This window comes from Leptopilina boulardi, unplaced genomic scaffold, assembly GCF_019393585.1.
Source record: "Leptopilina boulardi isolate dan_hultmark-lab unplaced genomic scaffold, ZJU_Lbou_2.1 LbouV2_123, whole genome shotgun sequence".
NCBI classification, from domain to species: Eukaryota; Metazoa; Arthropoda; class Insecta; order Hymenoptera; family Figitidae; genus Leptopilina; species Leptopilina boulardi.
This window is the reverse complement of record NW_026137667.1, coordinates 5,371,940-5,396,218: the sequence shown is the minus strand read 5'-3', so window position 1 is coordinate 5,396,218 and position 24,279 is coordinate 5,371,940. Positions and strand designations below refer to the sequence as shown.

The following is a 24,279-nucleotide window of genomic DNA, read 5'->3' as shown; positions in this document are numbered from 1 at the left end:
AGAAACGAAGAAGAAAAACGAGTCGAAATCAAAAATAATTTAGGTAACGAGCAAAAATTCTCGTATATACAATATAATATTTTCAAGGCTCATAAATGACAAGCCAATCATATGTCTTTTTATATAATTTGCTATACAAATTGTATGAAAAAAAAAAAATATTAATTTTTTTTGATAACTCCATTATCGCAACAGTTGAATGTAAAAACTTTATGAAATCGAAAATACCTTCATTTTTAAGCACCAATTACACCTATATTTATCGCACATTATTTTCCAACAAAGTTTCATGCATCTATATATCCCGATTCTGCTGCTTAAAATTCTCACTGGGCGTGTGTGTGTGTGTGTGCTCAACAAAGTACCTTAATACATGTAGCGTGTAAAAAATATATAGGCGGAATTTAACGACCTGGGTGTGTTAATATCAAATTAGCAAGTGTGAATATTAATAAGGGGGTTCATCACTTAATTTTCAGAAAAATAAAACAAAAAATTTTCTTCGCAATTGAAAAATTATTTAAAACTAATTCTAATAATGGAAAAAGTGTAACAGACATGTAATTTTTTTTCCCCTCTCTATATATATATTTAAGATGCAGTTTATTATTCCATTGCCATAAACAAAGCTTATAGTACGTCCGGTGACGCAAACATGACAGTTGTAGAATTATAATAGTGGTGACAGTTTGATTGACAGATGCGGAAGAACTTTTCTTTATTGCACCTTATTCTAATGTAAACTTTTTTTTCACAATTGAATTAAATTGATTAAATATAAATAAAATCCAATAAAAAAAACAATATTTAAACTTTTAATAATATTAATAAATTTTGTTAAAATCAAAAAATTTAAATGAAAAATATATTAAATTTTCTAATTTTTTTTTGGGTCATGAAAATATTTCGGTGGAAAAAAAAAAAAAAAAATTTGTATAGCAAGTGTGTCTGACTCGCAGTCTTACGATGCGTGCTAGAAACGTTGCAATTCTGCGAACGTAGGCACATTCCCTCTCTTTTCAAAGTACATTCATCTGTCAAAGAATTTATTTATTTACCTAAAGGAAATGCGCGCGCTTCCAATGAATGATCTTGAACCGTATGTATATATATATATATATATATATGTGTGTATTTCGAACGTGAATTCCAAACGAGAGGGGTATAACACTATATATTGGCATTCAAAACTGAGCGCAAAAATTTTGTTATGATAAATTCCGGAAGTACGCGAAACAACTTTAATCTGACGAAATTTATTTCGAAAAATCGACGAACAGGAAGATGAATATTTTACAAACAGAAAATTCTTCACATTTCATATTCGAATATAGAGACAACTTTATAACAATAATTATTATTAAATTAATTAACAATTAAAATAATAATAAAATGCTTGGTCTGTCCTTCTGTCCTAACTTGAAGTTGGCCTTTTCTGATTTTACGTGTTTTTTTTGAATAGTAATCTTATGACGTGTCAAATTTTGACAATTCTTTTTCTCATTTTTGCCAAAGTTGTATAATTGTAGTTAAAAATAATTGAATTTCCTTAGAGTTATAATTGAAATTATTAAATTTCAAAAAAAAAATTTTCGATGGAAAATTTTAGATGCTTTTAAATTCAAATTATTAAAAATTCAATTAATTTTGAATTCAAATTTTTGAGAATAATTAAATTTTATTTGATTTTAAATTTGGAAAATAATTGAATTTCAGTTCATTTTGAATTGAAAGTAATTGAATGATTTTAAATTGAAAATTTTTTTAAATAATTGAATTTCAATAAAAATTTTGAAAAATAATTTTATTTTAGTTAAATTTTAGTTGATTTTGAATTTAAATTTTTGAAAAAAATTGAATTTTAATTAATTTAGAATTTAAATTTTTGAATAGAATTGAATTTTAGTTGATTTTGAATTGGAAGTTTAGAAAATAATTGAATTTCAATTGAGATTTTGGATAATAATAATTTAATTTAAAAGTTCATTTTTGATTGAAAATTTAAATAATTAATTTTGAATAGAAATTTTAGAAAATAATCGAATTTTATTTCATTTTAAATTGAAAACTTGGTAAATAATTAAATTTTAAATTGAAAATTTTTGATAATTATTGAATTTTTATTGATTTTGAATTAAAATTTCTTGTAATAATTGAATTTTTAGTTTATTTTGAATTGAAATTTTTAAAAAATAATTCAATTTTATTGTGATATATTTTTTTTAAATTTTTTAAATTATAAACAATTGTTAAATTTCATAAAAATTTTAATTGAAAAATAATTTTGATATAATTGAATTTGTGATGTATTTCATTAAAATTATTAAAAATAATTAATTTAGTGAAGAATCATTTTAGTTCAAAATTTGTTAAATAGTTGAATTGAAGAAGATCTACATTTTATACTAAAAAAAAGGTATTTTATTTACATTTTTTTTCAAATGTAAAATAAAAAATGTCGCATTTTATTAAAATAAGTCGATAAAAGTCGTATTTTTGAAAAAAAAAAGTCGAAAAAAGTCGTATATAATCCGAGGCCTGTAAACATATAATTTTCATTATTATCATTTAATATGTAATAATATTCTAATAAATTAAATTATTATTGATAATATTAATCTTTAATTTCTTTATAACAAACAATTAAATACTCAATTTGGCGCGCGTTTAATTTTGCTAATTAAAATAATAATAAAATTATAATAATAATTATTATTTATATATAATATAAATATTATTTTGGAATTTAAAGACAAATAAAAATTATTAAAATAATAATTAAGAATTAAAAAAATTTATTATTGATTTTAAAAAAGTATTCTATTTTGTTTTAAATTAAAAATAATTTAGAGGTCATTGACCTCATGATAAATGCCATTTGTTTTGTATGCACTTTATAAATTTGCTATCGTATACAGGAAAGATCGGTTATTCAAATTTTTTGAGAGAGGGGACACGCATAACAAGTCTAATATTTTTTTAAAAGACGTCACTTCGAAAACAGGATTGAACGATTAAAAAAATATAAATGTGAATTCATTTGTTTGCAGTGTGAAGGAAGGATGAAGAATGTCCCGCGTCGGCGAAGACGAAGGCGGAGGCGGCAGCAATGCGGAGAAGACGGGAAACAGTTTTGGTGGATGGTTCGGAGGTGCTGCGAGGGCCATGACAGGGGGCAGCGGTGGGACTGGTTACGTTGTTCTCGGTGGTCCTCGTTACGGTTTACATTTATCTCAGGTAAATTATTCCCTTACAATTATACAAAACATTTAAAAAATATTTTTACTAAAAAAAATTATTTAAAAAATTAACTTATTGAATAGTTAAAAATGAAAAAAAATTTTGAAATTTCGAATAAAGTCGTTATTGAAGAAAAAAAAATCTGTACAAAAGGAATGGTGCATTATGTGCAGGAGATACATTTCAGAAGAGTTTATCTGAAACGAGTTCACGAGAAGAGACGGCGTCACCTTACCTTCTCATCTTAGTGAACTAACAAGCATATATGACTTGATGCTACACACATTTTAGTTATTCGAGTTCAGTGCTGCTACACTTTAATAATTCAATAAAAATTTGAATAAAATTTTTAATTATCAAAATTCACATTTTGAAGAACAATAAAAGCAATAATTAATTCTTAATAATTGCAGGACAGTCTAACATTGACAAACTCACGAAAAGAGGGTCAAGATCGAAGAAGAAAGAGAAATTCACGTGATAGCGAATCCCGTGAACAATTAACGGACAGAACATCCGGTGAAAAGAGTGGATCATCAATTGAATTTGTCAACAGTGTGACTGATTGCTGTTGCATTGGTCCACGATCGCGACTACCTCTATCGCGAATTCCATTATCGTCACCGTCAAACGTGGGTCCAATCTCTCCTACTTTACCTCAATCTCAACAATCTCCCACTCGAGTGGCGGTGGCAACTGTGGATCCAGCGACGCAACTGCCGCCGCCAAACTCAAACTCTAATAATAACTGCGGGTGGCTGCAAACGGGTAGTAGCGGCATCAGTACCAACTTTAACGTCGGCCACGGTCCGACATCATTTTCCTCTTCTTCATCTTCATCTTCCACCTCTTCTTTTTCATCTATCGTCTCGTCATCAACGACGACAGCAACGTCAACGTCGCCAACGATCACTACTTCAGTATCGCACTCCATCTCTGTGCCGCGACAACTCGCTCAATGGACCAAACATCAGACTCTTAAACTCCAGGTATTAAAAAAGAAGAAAATTCTTATTTTTTTTTTATCGAATTCTTAATGATCAAAATCGATTTTGATTGTGAAAATTTTGGATATCTTGTTATAGGATCCAACAGTGACAGCAGTGGATCGTCTTCAGAGATTTCGATGGAGCGGGGGTGGAGGAGGAAGTGGGAAAAAGTCCTCTTCCGGCCCCCGCAGCGACAAGGCCGAGCGCCTTCGTGAACTGACGGAAAAGCTCAAAGGACCAGCACCCGTCCCTCCGCCTCGACGACCTTCGCGTGTGCAAACATCACCACCACCTTCGAGTGAATGCCAACAAAACCTCTCATCAAACAATCCACAGGTTGGTCACTTTCAATTGAGACAATAATTATTCCGAAAATTTCATTTATAATCATCAAAAATTGATTTTTAATTCAGTTGAAAAGATTCTATTTAGATCTATATACGATTTGAAAAAATGATTGATTACTTTCCTGATCCTGCAAAATCATTTCCTCTTATTGAAAATCATATACGAAATTAAGATCCTGATTGAGAAATGACAATAATTTTTTATTATCCTCCAGGCTCCAGAGTAAAGGTATTTTGACGAATTTGATAAAAAGGATTGACTTTCTTCTTTTCAATCAGATTCTAATATAGATGATTATAATCATTATCGAGCTATATTAGGTTAAATTTAATCCTTAAAATCATTACGATGGTTTTGATCAAAGCTTAATTAATGAAATTTTAATTTGATGATTCTGAAGAGACGTTCCTTTGATTCTAATCCTTTTTGGAGACGCTTTCGGTTTATTTTGATCATTTTGATCATTCTGATCAACTTCAATAGTTTATAAAATTATAATCATCCTCGAGAAATATTAAATATTTATTATTATAATAATATTGATTTTGATCAATTTATGAACGTTCCATGTTGATTCTAATCAGACGCTTTGTTTTTACTTCGATCATACATTTCCCGATGATTTTAATCTAGAATAATTTTGACGATTATTATTATAAAAAGTTGATTTTGGTTATTCAAATCGATTCGTTCTAATTTTTACGATCATTTTGAATGAATGTGTTTTGCATCTCCCGTGAAAATATATTTTGCGCTTTAAAATTCAAATCAAAAGAAATGTCTTCTTCAACATCTTGATTGGAAAATAATTATGATGATCATTTTTTGAAATTATCTATAGGTATCTAATCAACTGTTATTTTATCTAAAACCTAATCGCTAACATCTGAATACTAATACTCACAACAGATGAATTGTATAATTCCACTTGTTCAACAGGTGATTCCAACGCTTAATTTAATCAACTTCATTTCATGCCATATAATCAAAAATGACGCTAATCAATTTTAATCTCATCCCATGCCAACTATCATCAGGAAGAAATTCATTTTAAAAAATAAACTTTTCTATCCAATAATTTTTCAAAAAAAAATTTCTTTTTCAGTCTCCACAATCGGTGGAAATTGATGATTGTAATCGTTACGATGGACGACGAAGTAACACCTACAGTGAAGGCAGCCATGGATCATCAGGGAATAATGCAAAAACATTTGTTCGAAGTGAAAGTGTCAGTGAAGAATTATATGGTGATGTTCCATTGGAATCAAATAGAAAATCATCAGCAAGTGTTGATTCAATGGTGTGGGCAAAAAATGGTTCAAATTTAAATAAAACAAAACAAAGAAATAGTGCCGATGTCAGTGATATTGTTGTTGATGATAATAATAAGTGTATTTTAAGTGAATCAAACAATGGTGGTAGGCATTTGAGGCAGTACAGTGATTCAATGGTGGACAGTGCAAAAGGTGTAAAAGTCGATTTTCACGAACCTATTAGTAATGAGAGCGAAGCAAGAGATGCAATAACAAGATTAGAACCACGTGGACCATTTCTTTGCTTTCACAGAACCAATACACCTTATAGAAGTGCATCATTTGGACAAGTGGATTTTAATCAGGGTACAAATTTTTAATTCATTTAAAAAATTTTAAATATTGAAATTCACTAATATATTTAAATTCGTAATTATTTTTTAAATTAACAATTACAATTTTTATTACCTATAAAAGTAGAAAGAGATTTAATTTAGAAAATTATTCGATTTGTTCCATACCGTTTTGTAACAAGCATTAAGCGTTCATTTCAATCGTTAGCCACGTTTGTTTTCTTTCCTTACACTGTAAAAGCATTATGAACGCGAATATCAACAGCGTGGTCGAAATTCACTACACATAGTTTGGCCCCAGACAGCGCGAAGCAAAAAGACATCCTCGTCTTTCTACAAACGGCCTCGTCTCTCAACTTTAGACGTCCTTAATACGCTTTAAGTCCAGATGGAGTTTGTAGTTACAAAACACACATCACTCTCTCTCTATATACTATATATGTTAGAAAATTTAGTAAAATTCTATTATTTAACAAACAAAATTCCTCCAATTATGCCTTGACGTTCAAATGATTAATAATAAAATACAAAATTTATCACACAATAATCAAAATTATTAACCTCAATTTTATAGTTGAAATTTAATTTCAATTTTGTAAAAAAATTATAACATCAATTTTTAATCTAGTAATTTCAATTTTGTGAAATTAATTTTAAATCGTATTTTTGTGTGACGAAATTTTCAAATGCTCTAATTTGTTTTGAAACAGGTTCTTTAAAAAAAAAATTTTTTTGAAGCAAATTTGTGGCTGCTGTTATCAACTACATATCGTGATATGAGATGCTACGATTGTAAATAATAAAAAGCTTTTGACGCCAGATAAGATCAACAACTTTAGTGTGATACCAAAGATAAGCATCTGAACTTATGACATTGACTCGAGTAAAAACAATGCGTCTAATTGAAAATACAACTTTCTTTTTTCAAATGCTTCTTTGAAGCAAAAAAAAAATCAATTCTTTTAGCTAGTTCCCTTTTTTTTAAACTCATTTTATCTAAATAATCTAATAGAGAATTATACTATTGCCACGTAGCAATATAATAAACGTGAAAAAAGAATTTTATATTTCAGAATCGGAAAGAATTTACAGATCTAAAAATAAAAAATTGGGATTCAAGATTTTAAATTGATGAACCTTAGGAAATATTTTATGGATATACTATTTTAAATTTGTCGTCAAAAAGATTTAGCAAGAATGTGGATAATTTTTGTTTTTTCTTGTCTCAAGAAAAAAAAAATAATAATTTTTGTCTCTAGTTTGCAAACATTCTTCATTTGAAATATATATATATATATACTTTTTAAAATGAATTTTTGTGGCTATATATTCCGAAAATAGAATTATATTCAGAGAGCGGATTTTACTGATTGAAACCCTCCCCTCCCCCCCGTCTATTTTTACAGAGAAAGCACACATACGCGTTTATGTTTCTGATGAAAATTTCGACCGGAAATCTAATATAACATCTCAAGTTTCTCAAAGTGAAGATCCAATTTTCCAAGCGCACTTATCGTGTAAAAATATTATTTATTACAAATTCCCATGAGAAAATGTAGTCAAAAAAGATTTGTGCAAAAAGAAAGTATTAATACAATAAAAAATAATTACATTAATGTTTTATTTAACATTTTTCCTTTTTTGATTTATTTATTGCAAATTTCTTAATTTACCTGAAAATTTTATTTAACACAATTTATCGTCAGTCTTATTTATATTAACTAGAATTATTTTTATTTAACAGAATTTATATTTAACCGAATTTTTCATTAAATTTCATTTAATTGAATTTTTATTTCAAATCTAATTTTGTTATATATATTCTGCTAAATGAAAATTCGTTCAACAAAAATCCAGCTAAACAGAAATTCTGCTGTATGGGAATTTAGATAAATAAAAATTCATTTAACAAACAATCGATTTAATAAAAATTCTGCTAAATGAAAATTTGTTCCACAATAATTCAGCTAAATAAAAATTCTGCTGTATGAGAATTTTGGTAAATAAAAATTCTACTATATGAAAATTCTGTTAAATAAAAATTCGTTCAACAAAAAATCGATTTAATGAAAATTCGGTTAAATAAGAATTCTGCTATATTCTGCTAAATGAAAATTCATTCAACAAAAATCCAGCTAAACAAAAATTCTACTATATGAGAATTCTGATAAATAAAAATTCGTTTAACAGACAATCGGTTTAATAACAATTCTGCTAAATGATAATTTGTTTCACAATAATTCAGCTAAATAAAAATTCTGCTGTATAAGAATTTTGTTAAATAAAAATTCTACTATATGAGAATTCTGGTAAATAAAAATTTGTTCAACAAAAATCCAGCTAAATAGAAATTCTACTATATGAGAAATCTGATAAATAAAAATTCAGCTAAATGAAAATTTGTTCCACAATAATTCAGCTAAATATAAATTCTGATGTATGGGAATTTTGTTAAATAAAAATTCTACTATATGAAAATTCTGTTAAATAAAAATTCGTTCAACAAAAAATCGATTTAATGAAAATTCGGTTAAATAAGAATTCTGCTATATTCTGCTAAATGAAAATTCATTCAACAAAAATCCAGCTAAACAAAAATTCTACTATATGAGAATTCTGATAAATAAAAATTCGTTTAACAGACAATCGGTTTAATAACAATTCTGCTAAATGATAATTTGTTTCACAATAATTCAGCTAAATAAAAATTCTGCTGTATAAGAATTTTGTTAAATAAAAATTCTACTATATGAGAATTCTGGTAAATAAAAATTTGTTCAACAAAAATCCAGCTAAATAGAAATTCTACTATATGAGAAATCTGATAAATAAAAATTCAGCTAAATGAAAATTTGTTCCACAATAATTCAGCTAAATATAAATTCTGATGTATGGGAATTTTGTTAAATAAAAATTCTACTTTTTGAGAATTCTGTTAAATAAAAATTCGTTCAACAAAAAATATGTTAAATAAGAATTCTGCTATATTCTGCTAAATGAAAATTTGTTCCACAATAATTCAACTAAATAAAAATTCGGCTGTATGAGAATTTTGTTAAATAAAAATTCTACTATACGAAAATTCTGTTAAATAAAAATTCGTTCAACAAAAAATCGGTTAAATAAGAATTCTGCTGTATTCTGCTAAATGAATATTTGTTCCATAAAAATTCGGCTAAATGACAATTCGTTTATCAAAAATTCAACTGAATAGAAATTCAACTAAATAAGAATTCTGCTAAATGAAATTTCGTCTTAATAAAAATTTTGCTAAATGACAATTCGTTTATCAAAAATTCAGCTAAATAGAAATTCTACTAAATGAAAATTTAATGAACTAAATATTTTGAACTAGAGAATATTAGTCATAAAAAATTTGGTTAAATATTCTTATGCTAGAAAAATTTAGTTTGAATAAATTCTAATGTGTGAAAAATAAAAAATAATTTTCAGTTTTAGCTAATCGACAAAAGCTGCAAGCGAACAATAATTCAAATCCAATAGACGAGAAGGAAATTAAAGCAAGCACTTTGCCAAGACGTCGTGGACAAGTTAGTCCAGATGTTACAACACCAAGAAACAGTAACAGTCCAAATCACCAAAGTCCAAGAGCTTCAACACCCAGTCTTGATAGTGCAGTTGGATCAGCTGAAGGTCTTGGTGTACCACAAATTGGTCTCAACGAACTACGACCAAGAAGCGATGGATCTGACAGTCTTGCAACTTCCAGTGCCCTAACGAGTCCAGAACCACAAGTTCACGAAATTCCCGAACCTCGCGTCAATTTAGTTCAATCCATTGAAATTATCAACGATTCAACATCAACTAATGATCGACATTTTGAAAATCGAATATCAGATTCTGGACAAAGAGGTTGACAATTCTTTTTTTTTTTTCCTTCAAAATTGATAATTCAATTAACTTAAAAATAAATTGTAACTACTTTTTTTCTTCTACTTTATATAGCGAGAGAACTTAATTGATCATTGATTGATTGTTTTTCACTTCCATCGGGGAAGTTTGTCTAGCATTGTGTGTCCCCTAGCCAAAATATAGTGTCTCTCTCACACAAAATAACTTGGAACCTTTGTACTAATGATGCACCGAAAATAGTTCCACCCTCATAAAGATAAATCGATTCTGAGATGTGGAATTTCATAATATTCCTTGCGGATGACACGTTATTGATACCAAAAATATTTTAATGATTTTCTCTGAATAGATTATGAAGAATTCAAGGACAAAAAAAAATCATTTTTTAAAAATAAAATCAATAAAAATTCCAAGGAAATAAAATTTCCAAATTTAATGTTTTACTAATTGTAAAGATAATTTTCATTTCACTTTTTGTTTTTTTTTAGAAAATTAGATTCTTAATTTTATTTTTCGCAGAAATGAGACTGGAACCACATGAAGTGATAGTGACACCACCTATTGAAGAGCCGAGGTTAAGTCAAGCAAGTGAAGGAAGTGAAGCTCCAAGTGAAGCAACTTCAGAGACTTCTTCGCCTTCGGGCAAAGTGAGAAGATATCGGGGAGACACGAGTAAAAGAAGAAAAGGAGTTTACATAACTCAATGGCCTGAACCATCGGACATTGATCGAAGTAAACTCGTAGCTCAGAGTAGCGAGGAAAAAGATGATCCACCAGCAACGCCTAGTGATCTCTCCGATTGTGAGGGACAAGTGCCGAGAAGGTGAGTACAAAAAAAAAAAAAAAACGCAAAAAATTTTATTTTGAAAAATAGTTTTTTGATTTTCAAATCTAAAATTGTCTTTTGATTCAGATACAGTAAGAGACCATTGAGAGGTCCATACGGTCAGATGCTGGAAGCAGAAATGGCTAAACCACGAACAACGGATATGAATCTTGATGAGGGTCTACATCAAAGAAGAAAAATTTCAGCTAATCTCTCTTTTAATTCAAGTACAAATAGCAATTCTGAACCACCAACGCCTTGTCATCATAGAACAACATCGAGTCCTAGTAAATTGGAAGGATTACCTGGACCAAGTCCTGAACTATTGGCCGAACTTCTACGAGGTTCCTCAGAGAGAGTTGCACGTGCTCCAGCTCAACGGAACGTAAGTTAAATTTTATCTAATTTTTCAACAAAAAAAAAAAATTCATTAATTGATGATTCGTCTAATTTTCAGAAATTATATATACAAAACAAAAAAGTAAGTTTCTCTACAATTATTTGTATATTGAGACGTGTTAAACAAGTGATGAATTCTAACTCGCATAATAAAAAGTTTACGACGTTTTAAATGAACCGTGTAAGCGAACATGTTTCACTGATGAGTTATCGTTCAACATATAAAGACCTCCTGGTAGGTCGAAAACCTATTGTTTCTAGTGCAAAGTTTATTATAGTTTGCACGAGACTATAACTTTCGTTAGAGAAAGAGAGAATCGTGAAATCACTGGAGCGAAAATGAGTCACAAGGAATTTTCTATTTTTAGAGAAATACAAAGCACTATTTGGCTTTTAAATGATTATTTTACAAAAGGGAACCCTTTTTTCAAAATCAAAAATGGGGCGCATGATTATGTTCTAAAAATCATTAGTCAGAATCTACATTTTATCGAATTTCATTTGTCATAATAATTTCTAATTGATAGAATTTTCATTTGTCCGAATTTGCAAATGGCCGAAAAAACAATCGACAGAAAGATTTTCGCGCGATTTTTAAAATCAACCAATCACAATTTTATGGATAATTTTTTATTGGTTTATTTTTGAAAATCGCGCCGAAATCTTTCTGTCGATTGTTTTTTCAGATGTTTGCAATTTTCGACAAATAAAAATTCTATCAATTAGAAATTCTGTTAAATGATTTTTAGGTTAAGTAAAAATTTTGTAGTATGAAATTCGGTTCTAAGGAAATTCTATCAAATAATAATTTCAACAAATGGAAATTCATCTCAAAGAAAAGTCTATGCAATGAAATTCTACCCAATAAAAATTCATTAAAATGCCTATTATGTTAAATGAAAGTTCGAGCAAATAAAAATTTTGACAAATAAAAATTCGAGCAAATAAAAATTTTGACAAATAAAAATTCTGTGAAGTAAATTTTCGGTTATATAAAAATTATTTAATATAGAAAATCGGTTTGATGAAAATTATGCAAAATACTAAGTAGAACAAATAAAAATTCGGCTCAAAACTAATTATGACAAATAAAATTCGATAAAATGTAAATTCTGACTAATGATTTTTAGAACCGATAGAAAAACCGATTCCGCGGCATATTTGACGGTAAATATTATCAATTGTCATTGACATGTTTAGACAGGACATTTTTTTCTGGAGATGTGCCGCGCGTGAGGATTAAAATGCACAAAATTGTTGTGACCCGAGCCAAATAAAATCGACGGATAACTCTTTCTTAAAAATAGCTTTCAGCAATACTTGGAAGCAAGCTTGAAATATAGTAGGCAAATTTTCAAATCTTTTATAGAAAAAAAAAAAAAAAAAAAATTCTACAGGGTTTTATTTCCCAATTTTTTCATATTTTCCAAACTGAAAAATTGGTGCATTTATTTTAAATTAGAGGTTAAAAAAAAAAATTTCTTTTTTATTAATAGAAAAATTTATCCCACTTTTTTCAGATCTGATAATACCAAGTCGCATTTTGATTATTCAAATTCCAATAAATGAAATTTTTTATAATTCGATATGTCTATTTTTAAAATTTCCTCGTTCATTCTCGGTAAAATTATATATTTTTTTATGTGACAGCAATAGTTTGAAAACAAATATTGAAATTCAACTGAAAGAAATGATGTATAAAATTTTGATGCATTTTACGATTTTTAAAAGAAGTCAAATTTTTTTTTTAATAAAATAAAAAGTAGATGAAATTTTTCAAGTTTTTCAAAATAATTTCAAACTTGAATTTGGTTAAATTTAATTGTATCATATTTACCGCTAGTTCAAAATTTATTATAAATTTTTCATTTCTCTTTTTTCCTAAATTGTAAAATACAATAAATTTTAGTTATCATTTTCTCACAGTGTTTATTTAAATTTAATATTTAAATTAAAAAAAAAAATAAATAAATAAAAATAATGCGTTTGTCACAATACTAATGTATATAATATTAATAATCCAATCTCATACCTTGACTCTCCACTTGTTTTATTATCGCTGTTCGTCGTGAAGTTTCAAATTCATGACCAGTTTTCTCACAAGGGATTTGTTTCTAAAACAGAAAATTAAAAATCAAATTAAATCACTGCATATTGAATTAAAAAATAATTTTAAAAAATAATAAAAATTAAAATCAGTTTAAAAATCGCGAAAATTATGGCCCTACTCAAAAATATAATAATAATAATAATTATTATTATTATTGCCCTTTTTAATTTTTGTTTAAAAAATCAAACAAAGTAGAAATAATTTTTCCTGCTACTAAAAATTACGAATTAAAATTTTTAAAGTACTGTATAGTCACCGAATTTATTTTATTATTCACACATCTTTTACAAGAACAAGAATTTTCTGTTTTTCCACCTGCGGAAAATTGTTGCCAACTTGCGTAATTTAAAACATATATATATAAAGCAAAAACGTGTCTCTCTAATGTGCACGTGCACATATATATTTGACAAGTTGTGTGTTTAGCAATAAAGAGAAATAAAACATATACAAAAAAAAAAAGTTTGTCAATTCACTTTTATTTTCAAAATTTCAAAGGTTCTGTAAAAACTACAATGAAAAAAAAAATTAATATAATTTGATTTTTTAATATAAATTCAAGTAACATTTTTATAGAATAGAGAAAATTAAAAATACTGAACAATAGTTTAAATAAAAATTATTTACCATTAAAAAAAAAATTATGGAAAAAAACGTCAAATAGTAAAAAAATTTTTTTGCTATAAAAATAAAGAAAAATTATTCTTTTTATAAATAAAAAAAAAAATTTGATCTTGTAAATAACATATACACGTGAAGACCGATATAATTCCGCGAACTTGTCAATAATATATATATATATAAAAAGTTATACATTAATGAATATATATTGAAAAGGGTTGTCAGAATGTATAATGTGATTCTAATAATGGAAAAGGTATAATAATATCATTGTATAAAAGTTGAATAAAGACTTTTTTGAATGACAGTTATACACACGCGGTGCTGAAATAGACAAAGCATGCGTGATTCGCATTGACGCAGGTGAGAGAGTTCCGGCATCGCCCACCAGGTGGCTAACGTCATAAAAACTCCTACTACTACATTTATATATTCATTCCTTCAAAATTAGAACAACCTGACAAAAGTTCGATCCGGATTTCTTGCGAGATAGTAATAGTGTGTGAAAACATTTAGAATATATATATATATAAGTATCCACCGGATGAATGAATGATCATTAAGTGATGCCCAAACACATTTTACTATCACTCTATATAATACACAAAAAATAGACTGCGACATCGCAACTATATTTTTACCTCTTATGACGACAAAAATTATTTAATCGTTTTTGTTTCCTGAATATTGGTCTCGTCGTACAAAAGAATGAATTGAAAAAAAAACATTTCTTTTTATTGACGTCATTTTTTATATTTATTCTCACAAAACTCTTTTTTGGGAGATGTCACTTAAAATTATTTTTAAAATAGATTCTTGAATTTAAAAGTATCACTGCATTAATTTATTTGATTCAAATATTCGATTACTTGACAAATAAATATTTATTTATATCAATTATTAGTTGAGATATTTGTTTCAAATACAGAAATTATTGATTTAAATATAATTTATTTAATACAAATAAAAATTATTTGGTTCAAGTAAACATAATAGTCAAGTAATCGAAGTTAATTTTTAATTGACAATTAGTAATCAGTATTATTATAATTAAATATAAAATTATATTAATTACTTAATTGTATAAATATTATAATATATTTTCCAATATTAGAAATTAATTCTCTATAAAAAAAATTTGTTTTTCTTTTTAATATGAAATTGAAAAAAAATATTGATAATCACTTTTATCTAAAAACTTGTGATGTTCTCTTTGATAATTTCATTATACACTGAACACTTTTTTAATTATTAATATACGATCATACTCTTTTTTGTTTGTGTACAGTGCGCTAACTTTTGCTTGTGACAGCTTATATAGTAATACATTTTTTTTTTTCTGCTAAAAGCAACAAAGTGTTAAATTACGCGCCGGCGTTCCGACGCTGCGCCTTTTCCTTCTCTCTTCCACTTAAAGGCATCGATCAACCCCTTGTGTATCTAGTCGTTGCGTTGGGAGGAATAGTATCGGGGATGTAATGCCTGTTGCTGCACGCTTTATCCCGATCGTGCTTTCTTATACGGTATATAAACTTCATTTAGCCATTTAATAAAAACTAATTTTTAATAGTAAATTTTTTTTTAAAAAATTCACATTACAATTAAAACAAAATTTTCCCATTTTTTTTCTTTCACTATTTTTATTTAAATCTACAACTATTAAAATTAGTTTCATTTTGCAATTTTCGAAAAAAATTATTATAGAAAAAAGAAGAAGAAAATTAAAATTGATAGAAAATTTAACGCACGTGCGAAAATTATTTCCGCGCGAATAACGAGAGAGGAACACGTGATTAGTGGTTGAACGCGATGGTGTGAAAAAAAGTGCTACTCGAATTAATAATTCGTTTTGCATCGTTTATTAATTAATATACGAATAAAAATTAATTTTTTTATAAATAAATAAAGTGATAAAAAAATAGTTTTAAAAATTTTGTTTGTTTTAAACTGACAAATTATTTATAATTTTAAATAACAATAGAATACTATCATTATTTTTTATATAATTCAAATATTATCATAAGAGATAGAAGAAAATTATTCGCTTTAAAAAAGTGACACACTAAAAATTGTATGATTTTAAAAACATTGAACTCTATATATATATGAATTTAGAAAGTGTAAATATAATGTTAATCACTTGCAAATGAATTTTAAATATTTTTGAAGCACTACTCGTTCCAAATATTTGCGTTTGCGTAACGGTTAAAGTAGACAAATGTAAACATGTCTGTGTGCACTTTAAAATCCTTTATTTTTTAAAAAATTATTATTATACCACGAAGCAGTCAAGATATTTTTTTAGTTACTGATATTCTTATTCTTTTTAAATTAATTATTTTCTTAATTAAAAAAAAAATTGTTTTTAAAAAACATTTATTAGAATTTAAATCTAAAATTTGTATTTAACAATAAAAATTTTTAAAAAAATTAATTTAGAATATGAAAAAATTACTAGCTTAACTAAACATTTATCAAAAGTAACTAAAGGTTTAGCTATTCTAGTGAATATTTTAGTTGTTTCAAGTAAAATTTTTTTAAATGTAAAAAAAAAAGAAAATAATACCTCAATGATGTATGTACGAGTGTGTTGTACTAATAATAAATAAAATAACATATAAAATGAAAATCATTAATAGATGTTAATATTCAATTGTGTATAAAAAGATAATAATAAACGTCAATATAAAAAGACTAAAAAAATAAACTTTTTCTAAAAATTTTTGTGATAAAAATTAAGTATGAGTGTAGAAGAAAGACTCTGCAGTCAATCTTCAGAAGGAAGTGATGATGGTGAATGTTTCCTGAAATTAGTGGTGGGTAAATTTACCTTCACATAAAAATTATTCGATTCTTATAAATGTAAAATAAAATTTTCAAATAATCAAAATGATCGTTATTAATAATAAATGTTTAAAAAATTTTATAAACTAAAAAATATGATTCAAAATAGAATTTTTAGTTAATAAAATTAACTAATTTATTTAACGTAATTAAGTAGATAAAGTTTTTTATTCCCTTAGAAAAAAAAGAATCGATTTTCTATAAAAATGAAGAGATAAATTGAAATTATTCAGTTTTATCGATTTGTCTTTATTTTCGCCAAGCTTTTCAATAACCATGAACTTTTGTTTTGTATATACACGTGCTTTGGGGTCTTTTACGTTATTAAATATACATGAATTGCATATATGTAAAATTACATTGCGCGTGTAAAACATTTATTGTTTGGGACCTGCAACGTGAATCTGAAGCAGCAGAATATTGTTCATTATAAGCATCGAGGCCATGAAGCAACAAAGTTGTTAAAGCCAGTACCAGCTTTCCTCAATAGGATTGTCCTTGAGACAATTGTATCCGATAACAAATCAGTTATATATTCTAAACTTATAGAGGATGTCAGTTTCAAATGATACAGACCTTTTGTTATCTTTCAACTATTAAAATCTATATATATATATATGATATTTTGTAATTTAGCCATTATAAATTCTCATCGATAATTTTTATATTTTATTATAATTATTAAAAGCATTTAAAAAATAATTTAAGAACGTTTATGTTGAAAACGATAAATTAAACGTAAATCATTTTATAAATTTTATCATAAAAAAAAAGTCTATGTAAATCGTTCTTTTGTAAAATACATTGTCATAGTAAAAAATAAATTATTTTTTGTTACAGGATACACGAACGCATGTTGTCGTTGAACTATACGATACAGAACGATCTTACGTCGAGGCTCTACAAATACTAGTCAATGTAAGTTTATTGCATATTATAATTTTTTTTTCATTGTTGAAAAATTATAAAACAAATAAATCAAGTCACTGAATTTATTTGTTTGATAAAATAAAATTTTATTGAAAGAGTAAAAAAAAAATAAAAAATTTCTTTTAATAAAAATAAAAATTTGAATAAGCCACCAATAGAAAAAAGTTAATTATAGAGGAATTTGTATAACGTTTAATTCTAATAGCAAAGAAGCTAGTTTATTTCTATCTAAAATTTTAATCTTGTTTGCACAATATTGAAGTTGCATTTCAAGTTTTAATTACAAGCTAACTTTTAAGTAGAAATCACTCCAAAAGTCTTGTTTGTCTTTAAACTCAAAATCAATCTCACTTCATTCGTCTTTTCTACTTTGCTTATCCATGGCAAATTAAAATAGACTTTATTTGATAATTTAATTTTTATTTCTGTTAAATACTAATTTAATAAATTGGAGAAACTTAAAAAAAAATAATTAAGTCACGTTAAAAAAAATACAAATAAATTTTTTTGTAATAAAATTTTTCCATTAAATTAAAAAATTTACCTTAATAACGAATTCTCAGCTTCAAGAAGATTCTTTCAAACTAAAAAGCCCTCGGAGATCCCTACTTTCAAGTTAAATTTCCATTTGGAAAATGTGAAAAATAACCGTAAAAATAGACCGAGTTCTAAAAAGTCTGCAAATGGAGAATCCTGTGTCCTTCCTTTTTTTACTTTTGCCCTTATCTTTGAAGTACGTGTACAAGCCATCGAGGATAGAATCTGCAAAAAAAAAATAAATTAAAATATTGTCAACGCTGTACTGTACATGTAGTTAAATCTTTAATCGATCGGTAAATTAATTTCTTTGTAATGAAATTTAATATAGTGAAAAATTCGATTTAATATTAATTCTACCTTATATAAAATTTGGCTAAACGAAAATTCGGCCTAATAAAATTCGATTCATTGGAAAGAACTGAAGATTGTATTAGGAAATATCCATTCGTCCACAATTAATTAATTTTTCAGACTATACGAAGCTGAAGTACGCAACGTTTATATAAACGATTTTTAAAGAAATAATTTTTTAAAATGAAAAATTCTATAATTTTTTGCCTAAAAAATATTTTTTTATAATTTGTTAATTAATGAAAACTACAAGAAATATTGTTTAGGCAAAAAATTATAAAAATTTTAATTTTAAAAAATTATTTCTGTAAAAATCATTTATATAAACGTTGCGTACTTCAGCTTCGTCAGACTATTCACAAAATAGAAAGAAAGCTGCCAATGTTTCTTTTTTTTTTTTAAAAAATTGTTATGACATAATAATGTACTTCATTTATTGCGCGTAACTGAGATTTTCGTCAACAAGCTCCCTTTATTTACAACAACAAAACTTTCTATTCCGGTTGAACGAGTATATCGTCGTAACTATGATCATATAGATTCATTCCATCCACTCGCATAACTACTCACTTCCTGAAGTTTCTCATTAACCCTGGACGTTAAGTGCAGGACATACGATAAACCAATCGATAAATTGCAAATTAATATTCACTTCTATTTTCCAATTTTTGAAAACCTAAATATTTTTTTTTTGAATTTCAAAACACAATATTAAACCCATAATTTCCTAATCTAATTTGGGAATTTTTTTCACATCGTTTTAATTTTTTTATAGTTTTTTAAAATAAATTTCGAGTGGACGATTAGGTAATCGTGTTAATTTGTCGAGAATAGAAACACATGTTCACTTAGAAAGTTCGAGCGAGATTTATATATTAAAAAAAAAGAAAAATAGGAGGAGGGTCGATAAATCAATCCATCGAAATACCTGAATGATAAATCCGGAATATAGGCGCCATGTAACTGTGACGTTAGTGGACAAGGCGCCAAGCCGGGGCGAATGAAATTCTGTTATTATATATATATAGTGTGAAAATTCGAGGGAGATATAAACATAAACATATGAATAACTGGTATAATGTGACGTTTTATTGTCTCAAGGGAATGGCCATGCGAACCTTGCATTTCCATTCAAGGGTAACATCTCAGGGGCAGCTGACACACAAACATTTATGGACTTTATAAGTGCGAGGACAAAGGATCATTTTATATTCAGGATCATTGTCTTCATCATGTCCTTGTTGCATTTTTTTTTTTTATTTTTTTAATACTACAAAAGAAAACAATTTCTATATAATTCTTTAACCTCTTCAATCAATAATGAAAAGACAAATTAAATAATACACAATTGAGGGCAAAACACAAATGCAATGATTTAAAACTATTTAAAATAAAACTCTCGACAAAATGTTAAATTAAATGGAAGATTGAGAAAAAAGAGATGAGAATATCTAGAGAAAAATGCTACATATTTTTAATTGGTAACAAGAGAAAAAGAAATTGGAGATCATTGGAAAATCTTTAGTTTCTAATTGGAAACAAGGGAAAAGAAATTCCGAGTTTTCAATATTGCTTACTAATGAAATCTATATTAATTTAAATTATATGGGGATTATTAGAAATTTTTTTGTTTTTTTTTTTATATTGCAGAAATATTTGCAACCACTCAAGAGTCCGGAAAATGCTGGTCTTGTTGATTCAGCGACAGTTGATGAAATATTTTATCAGGTATTTTTTTTTTATCTAATTTATATTTGCTCTTTCGCATAATATTTATATTAGATAATTTAATTTATAATTATAATTTATAAATGAAAATTTATAATTTATGAATTAAATATAAAAATTTTGTGAAATTAGATATTAAATATATTTTTTTCTTAAATTGGAAAAAAGAAGGAAATTAATAAATTATCAAATTTAATTATAGATTCCAGCAATACTTAGTCATCATGAAGTATTTCTCGAAGAATTAAGAAAACGATTAGAAATATGGGAACCAGGACAGACAATAGGAGATGTATTTCTTAACGTGGTAAAGTATATCAAAAAATTTTATACATTAATAAAAAAAAAAATCCAATGAAATTTTTTTTTTCTAGTTTATGAAACCTGTTGTCCTGGAGACCTATACACTTTTTCTCGATAATTGGAAATCGGCAAAGACTGCAATTAAAAATACCTGTCAATCAAAACCAGCTTTTGCACGATTTTTAGAGGTAATATCATCTTTACAAAAAAAAATGTGTTTTAGTGTATTAAAATTTATTACAAAGTTTGTAAAATTGAAAACTGCGGTTTAAGAAAAAGTCAACAATTGTGTTCAATAAATTTCGAATAATTTATCACCTATCTAAAGTTGGCATGTCAAGTTTTTCGGCCCCGTATTATAACCACGCAAAATGCCCGAAGAGCTGCTAGAATTAGCTTTACATATAAACACAGTATAGAGTGTGGAAAGTTGGAACTCATTTTATTTTGTCGAGGCCATATTTGACAAATGCCAAATTTAGCAACTGATGACCTCAACTTATTTTCACTTCCGTGAAAATTGGTTTATTTTAACTATATATATTTATTTATTTATTTATTTATAATATATATAAAATTTCATTGAAAATAAATCAGAATGATTCAATGATTTGATGCTTATTTTTCTTTTTTTTTTCAAAATAGACAATGGAAAGGGAACATAAAGGTAAACTTGGATTAGATCAATTGCTGATAAAACCTGTTCAAAAAATTCCACGTTATGAACTTTTAATTCAAAGACTATTGAAACATACTGATTCATCGCATCCTGATTATGAACTTTTGTCAGCTGCTCAAAAAGAAGTTCATGAATTGGTGGTAAAAATTAATTGTACCGAAAGAGAGAGTCTTGAATGGGAACAACAGCAAACAACTTTGAAAGAAGTTCAATCACTTGTTGAAGGACTCGCGGGAATAGTTGCTAATGATAGGTTTGTATTTTTCGACAAAGATACTATTTTTATTTTTGTATTTTACTAATTACTAATTTAGTAATACTAATTTAGTAATACTAATTTTTAATGAAAATTCAAATATTGACTTTCAGGGCATTTATTCGTCACGATCTGGTGACAATAGCATCCAATCAAGGAACTCGAAAAGAACGAGCCCTATTTTTATTTTCCGACCTATTGGTTATAACGAGTATCAAACGAAGAAGCGGAACGATAAGAAAACCATCAACGTGAGTTGATATTTCTGATATAAATTTAATTAATTTTTTTTTATTATTTCATAATATTATTTTGAATTGAGTAGAAGTTCGTGTCCAAATAGTCTGGTTGGTCTTTTGGAAGCAAACAAATACAAAATGCTAATGAGGATTTCTTTGGATGATCTCGAGGTGATGAAAGGTAAATACGAGAATATTTAGGGGAAAAAAAACACTTTCCCTTTTCTGTTGAGAAAAAATATTTCCGAATTAGTGAAATTAAAATTTAAAAAAAAGAAGATTTAGAGAGATGTATATTATTTACAGCCAAGGATGAAAATTTACGAAGAATGGCACGAGAAGTGGATCATTTGCGAGAGGATTGTGCAACGTTAAGTCATCTTCAAGAACTATCAATGTCTTTACATGGATCAAAACAACAATTAGAGGACTTGATAAAAGAATTACTCAGTCATTCACAAAGGCAATTAGCAGAGAGGAATACCGCACATTCGCAATTAGCATGCCTGGAACTTACTCTCAATACTCAGTAAAATTAATTTCTATTAATTATTAATCAAACAAAATATTTTTTTCTCACATATAATTAATTAATCATTCTCAAATTGTGTCTAATAAGGAAAAAAATTCCTTGACTTTTCCCTGACATTTTTTTATTTTTCCCTGACTTTTTAATAACCTTATTTCTGCTTTCTTTGAACAAAAATATGGTTACTGACATATTTAAAACAATAAATTAATTTCTAATGGTAGTAACAAATGGTAATAAAAACCATTCAAATTTTTTTAGATTGAAAAATTTTTAAATTCACAAAAAATTTTAATTTTTGTAGAAATTTCCCTGACTTTGAATGAAATTTTCTGAAATTCCCTGACCAACAAAATTCCCTAACGTTTCCCTGACTTTCCCTGACCGTTAGACACCCTGAAATTATAAATATCAATAAAATTAATATATAAAAAAATTTTCTGTTTCAGAGCAGGAGTCGAGAACATTTCGATTATGTTTACAAAGCCGGACAAACGTGCAAGTTGGGAAGAGAGTTTCAATGAAGCCAAGCAAAAATTAGGTGATTTTTTTTTATAATTGAAACAATATAAAATTTAAAAAAAAATATATATATACTTTTTGTCAAACCAAACAAAAAGTTTGAATTGCAAATATTTTTCAAATTTAATACTTTATCAAAATGTGAATTTTCGGCGGATTAAAATAAAAAAAAATTCCATATCTAAGGGGGAAGAAATAATTAATTTTTTTTTTCAGCATTGTCAGCCGATAGGAGACCTTGTCCTGAATTCGTAGGACCTTTGCCAATTCGAAAGACACGAGCTGGCCTTCAATTTACATGTGCTGCACCCACATTGGCAAATGAGCAGGGAATAAGGGATGTGTGGGTCTGCAATAGTGACGGTTACGTAGGTCAAGTTTGTGTCTTGAGCCTCAGTCCAGAACCACCACAAGTCACATCTTGCAATGGGGTTTGCAACGCTAGAATTCTTTGCGTTGCCGGCATTCCTGCCGCAACTACTGGGTAATCTTTTTTTCCCTACTTTTTATCTCGTTTTTTATTTTTTCTTTTTTTTGTACAAAATTTTGATTTTTTACTTTTTATCCTCGTTAGAACGAGTTCCCTACCCAACAACAATACCTTTGTCAATAATAAAAGTGGAATTAGTATCTCAATTCAGGATACGGAAACAAGCAGTGGAAACATTCAACTCGACAGGTTTGTTAATTGCATTCTTTTTTTCAATCTTATTGTTTGGAAAATTTTCTGATTTAATAAATTTTTTTCTCCATTTTTGAAAAATTGGTTTTTTTTTTTATTTTTATGTAAGATATATAAAATAGAATTATATATAAAGGAAGTGAGAAAAAGTTGTTTCCTCGCAACTTGTCTTCTCTTTTCTTTACCCAAGAGAGATTATAAGAGAGGGATGCTGCGGGAAAAGAGGTGAATGAACGATTTCTTAAAGAGGAGCTACTGACAATGTGTATTAATCCATTTTCAGTAGTTCGAGCTCTGAAGATTCGGATTCTGACGACATTCCATGCGCGGACGCAGCGAGTACCTCTTTAGGTGGTGACGTATCAAGTATCGATGGAGTAACCATCGAAGAAGACTTTAATCAACCGACAATGTGGCTAGGAACTGAGGATGGTTGCATTCACGTCTACAATTGTAGCGACAATATAAGAATCAAGAAAAATAAAGTCAAAATTCAACACGGCAGTAATGTTAATTGCATTATGTAAGATTTTCTCAAAAAAATTTATTTTAAGAAAATTGTTTATTAAAATAATTTTTTTTTTATATAAAATAAATATACGGGAAAAACAAAAAAATATTTACATGATGAAGAAAAATTAAATTTCCATATAAAAAAGAAGAT

The 24,279-nt window shown here is 27.2% G+C and overlaps 1 protein-coding gene across 4 annotated transcripts in view; it reads left to right on the top strand.

Moving 5' to 3' along the window:
* LOC127287896 (rho guanine nucleotide exchange factor 17) overlaps positions 1 to 24,279 on the top strand; it is a 32,943-nt gene that overhangs the window by 3,566 nt on the left and 5,098 nt on the right. For 2 of the 4 annotated variants that reach the window (XM_051315058.1, XM_051315056.1), the window contains exons 3-22: positions 3,051 to 3,237; positions 3,654 to 4,229; positions 4,326 to 4,565; positions 5,683 to 6,196; positions 9,637 to 10,056; positions 10,576 to 10,879; positions 10,970 to 11,267; positions 11,340 to 11,363; positions 17,697 to 17,774; positions 20,328 to 20,405; positions 20,608 to 20,712; positions 20,780 to 20,896; positions 21,354 to 21,640; positions 21,757 to 21,894; positions 21,969 to 22,063; positions 22,189 to 22,411; positions 22,861 to 22,952; positions 23,150 to 23,417; positions 23,508 to 23,612; positions 23,899 to 24,138. In XM_051315058.1, coding sequence (XP_051171015.1) covers positions 3,070 to 3,237; positions 3,654 to 4,229; positions 4,326 to 4,565; positions 5,683 to 6,196; positions 9,637 to 10,056; positions 10,576 to 10,879; positions 10,970 to 11,267; positions 11,340 to 11,363; positions 17,697 to 17,774; positions 20,328 to 20,405; positions 20,608 to 20,712; positions 20,780 to 20,896; positions 21,354 to 21,640; positions 21,757 to 21,894; positions 21,969 to 22,063; positions 22,189 to 22,411; positions 22,861 to 22,952; positions 23,150 to 23,417; positions 23,508 to 23,612; positions 23,899 to 24,138 — 4,370 coding nt within the window. In that variant the 5' untranslated portion in view covers positions 3,051 to 3,069. The remainder of the gene's footprint in view (positions 1 to 3,050; positions 3,238 to 3,653; positions 4,230 to 4,325; positions 4,566 to 5,682; positions 6,197 to 9,636; positions 10,057 to 10,575; positions 10,880 to 10,969; positions 11,268 to 11,339; positions 11,364 to 17,696; positions 17,775 to 20,327; positions 20,406 to 20,607; positions 20,713 to 20,779; positions 20,897 to 21,353; positions 21,641 to 21,756; positions 21,895 to 21,968; positions 22,064 to 22,188; positions 22,412 to 22,860; positions 22,953 to 23,149; positions 23,418 to 23,507; positions 23,613 to 23,898; positions 24,139 to 24,279) is intronic. The other 2 variants (XM_051315068.1, XM_051315063.1) reach the window with 1 other exon arrangement.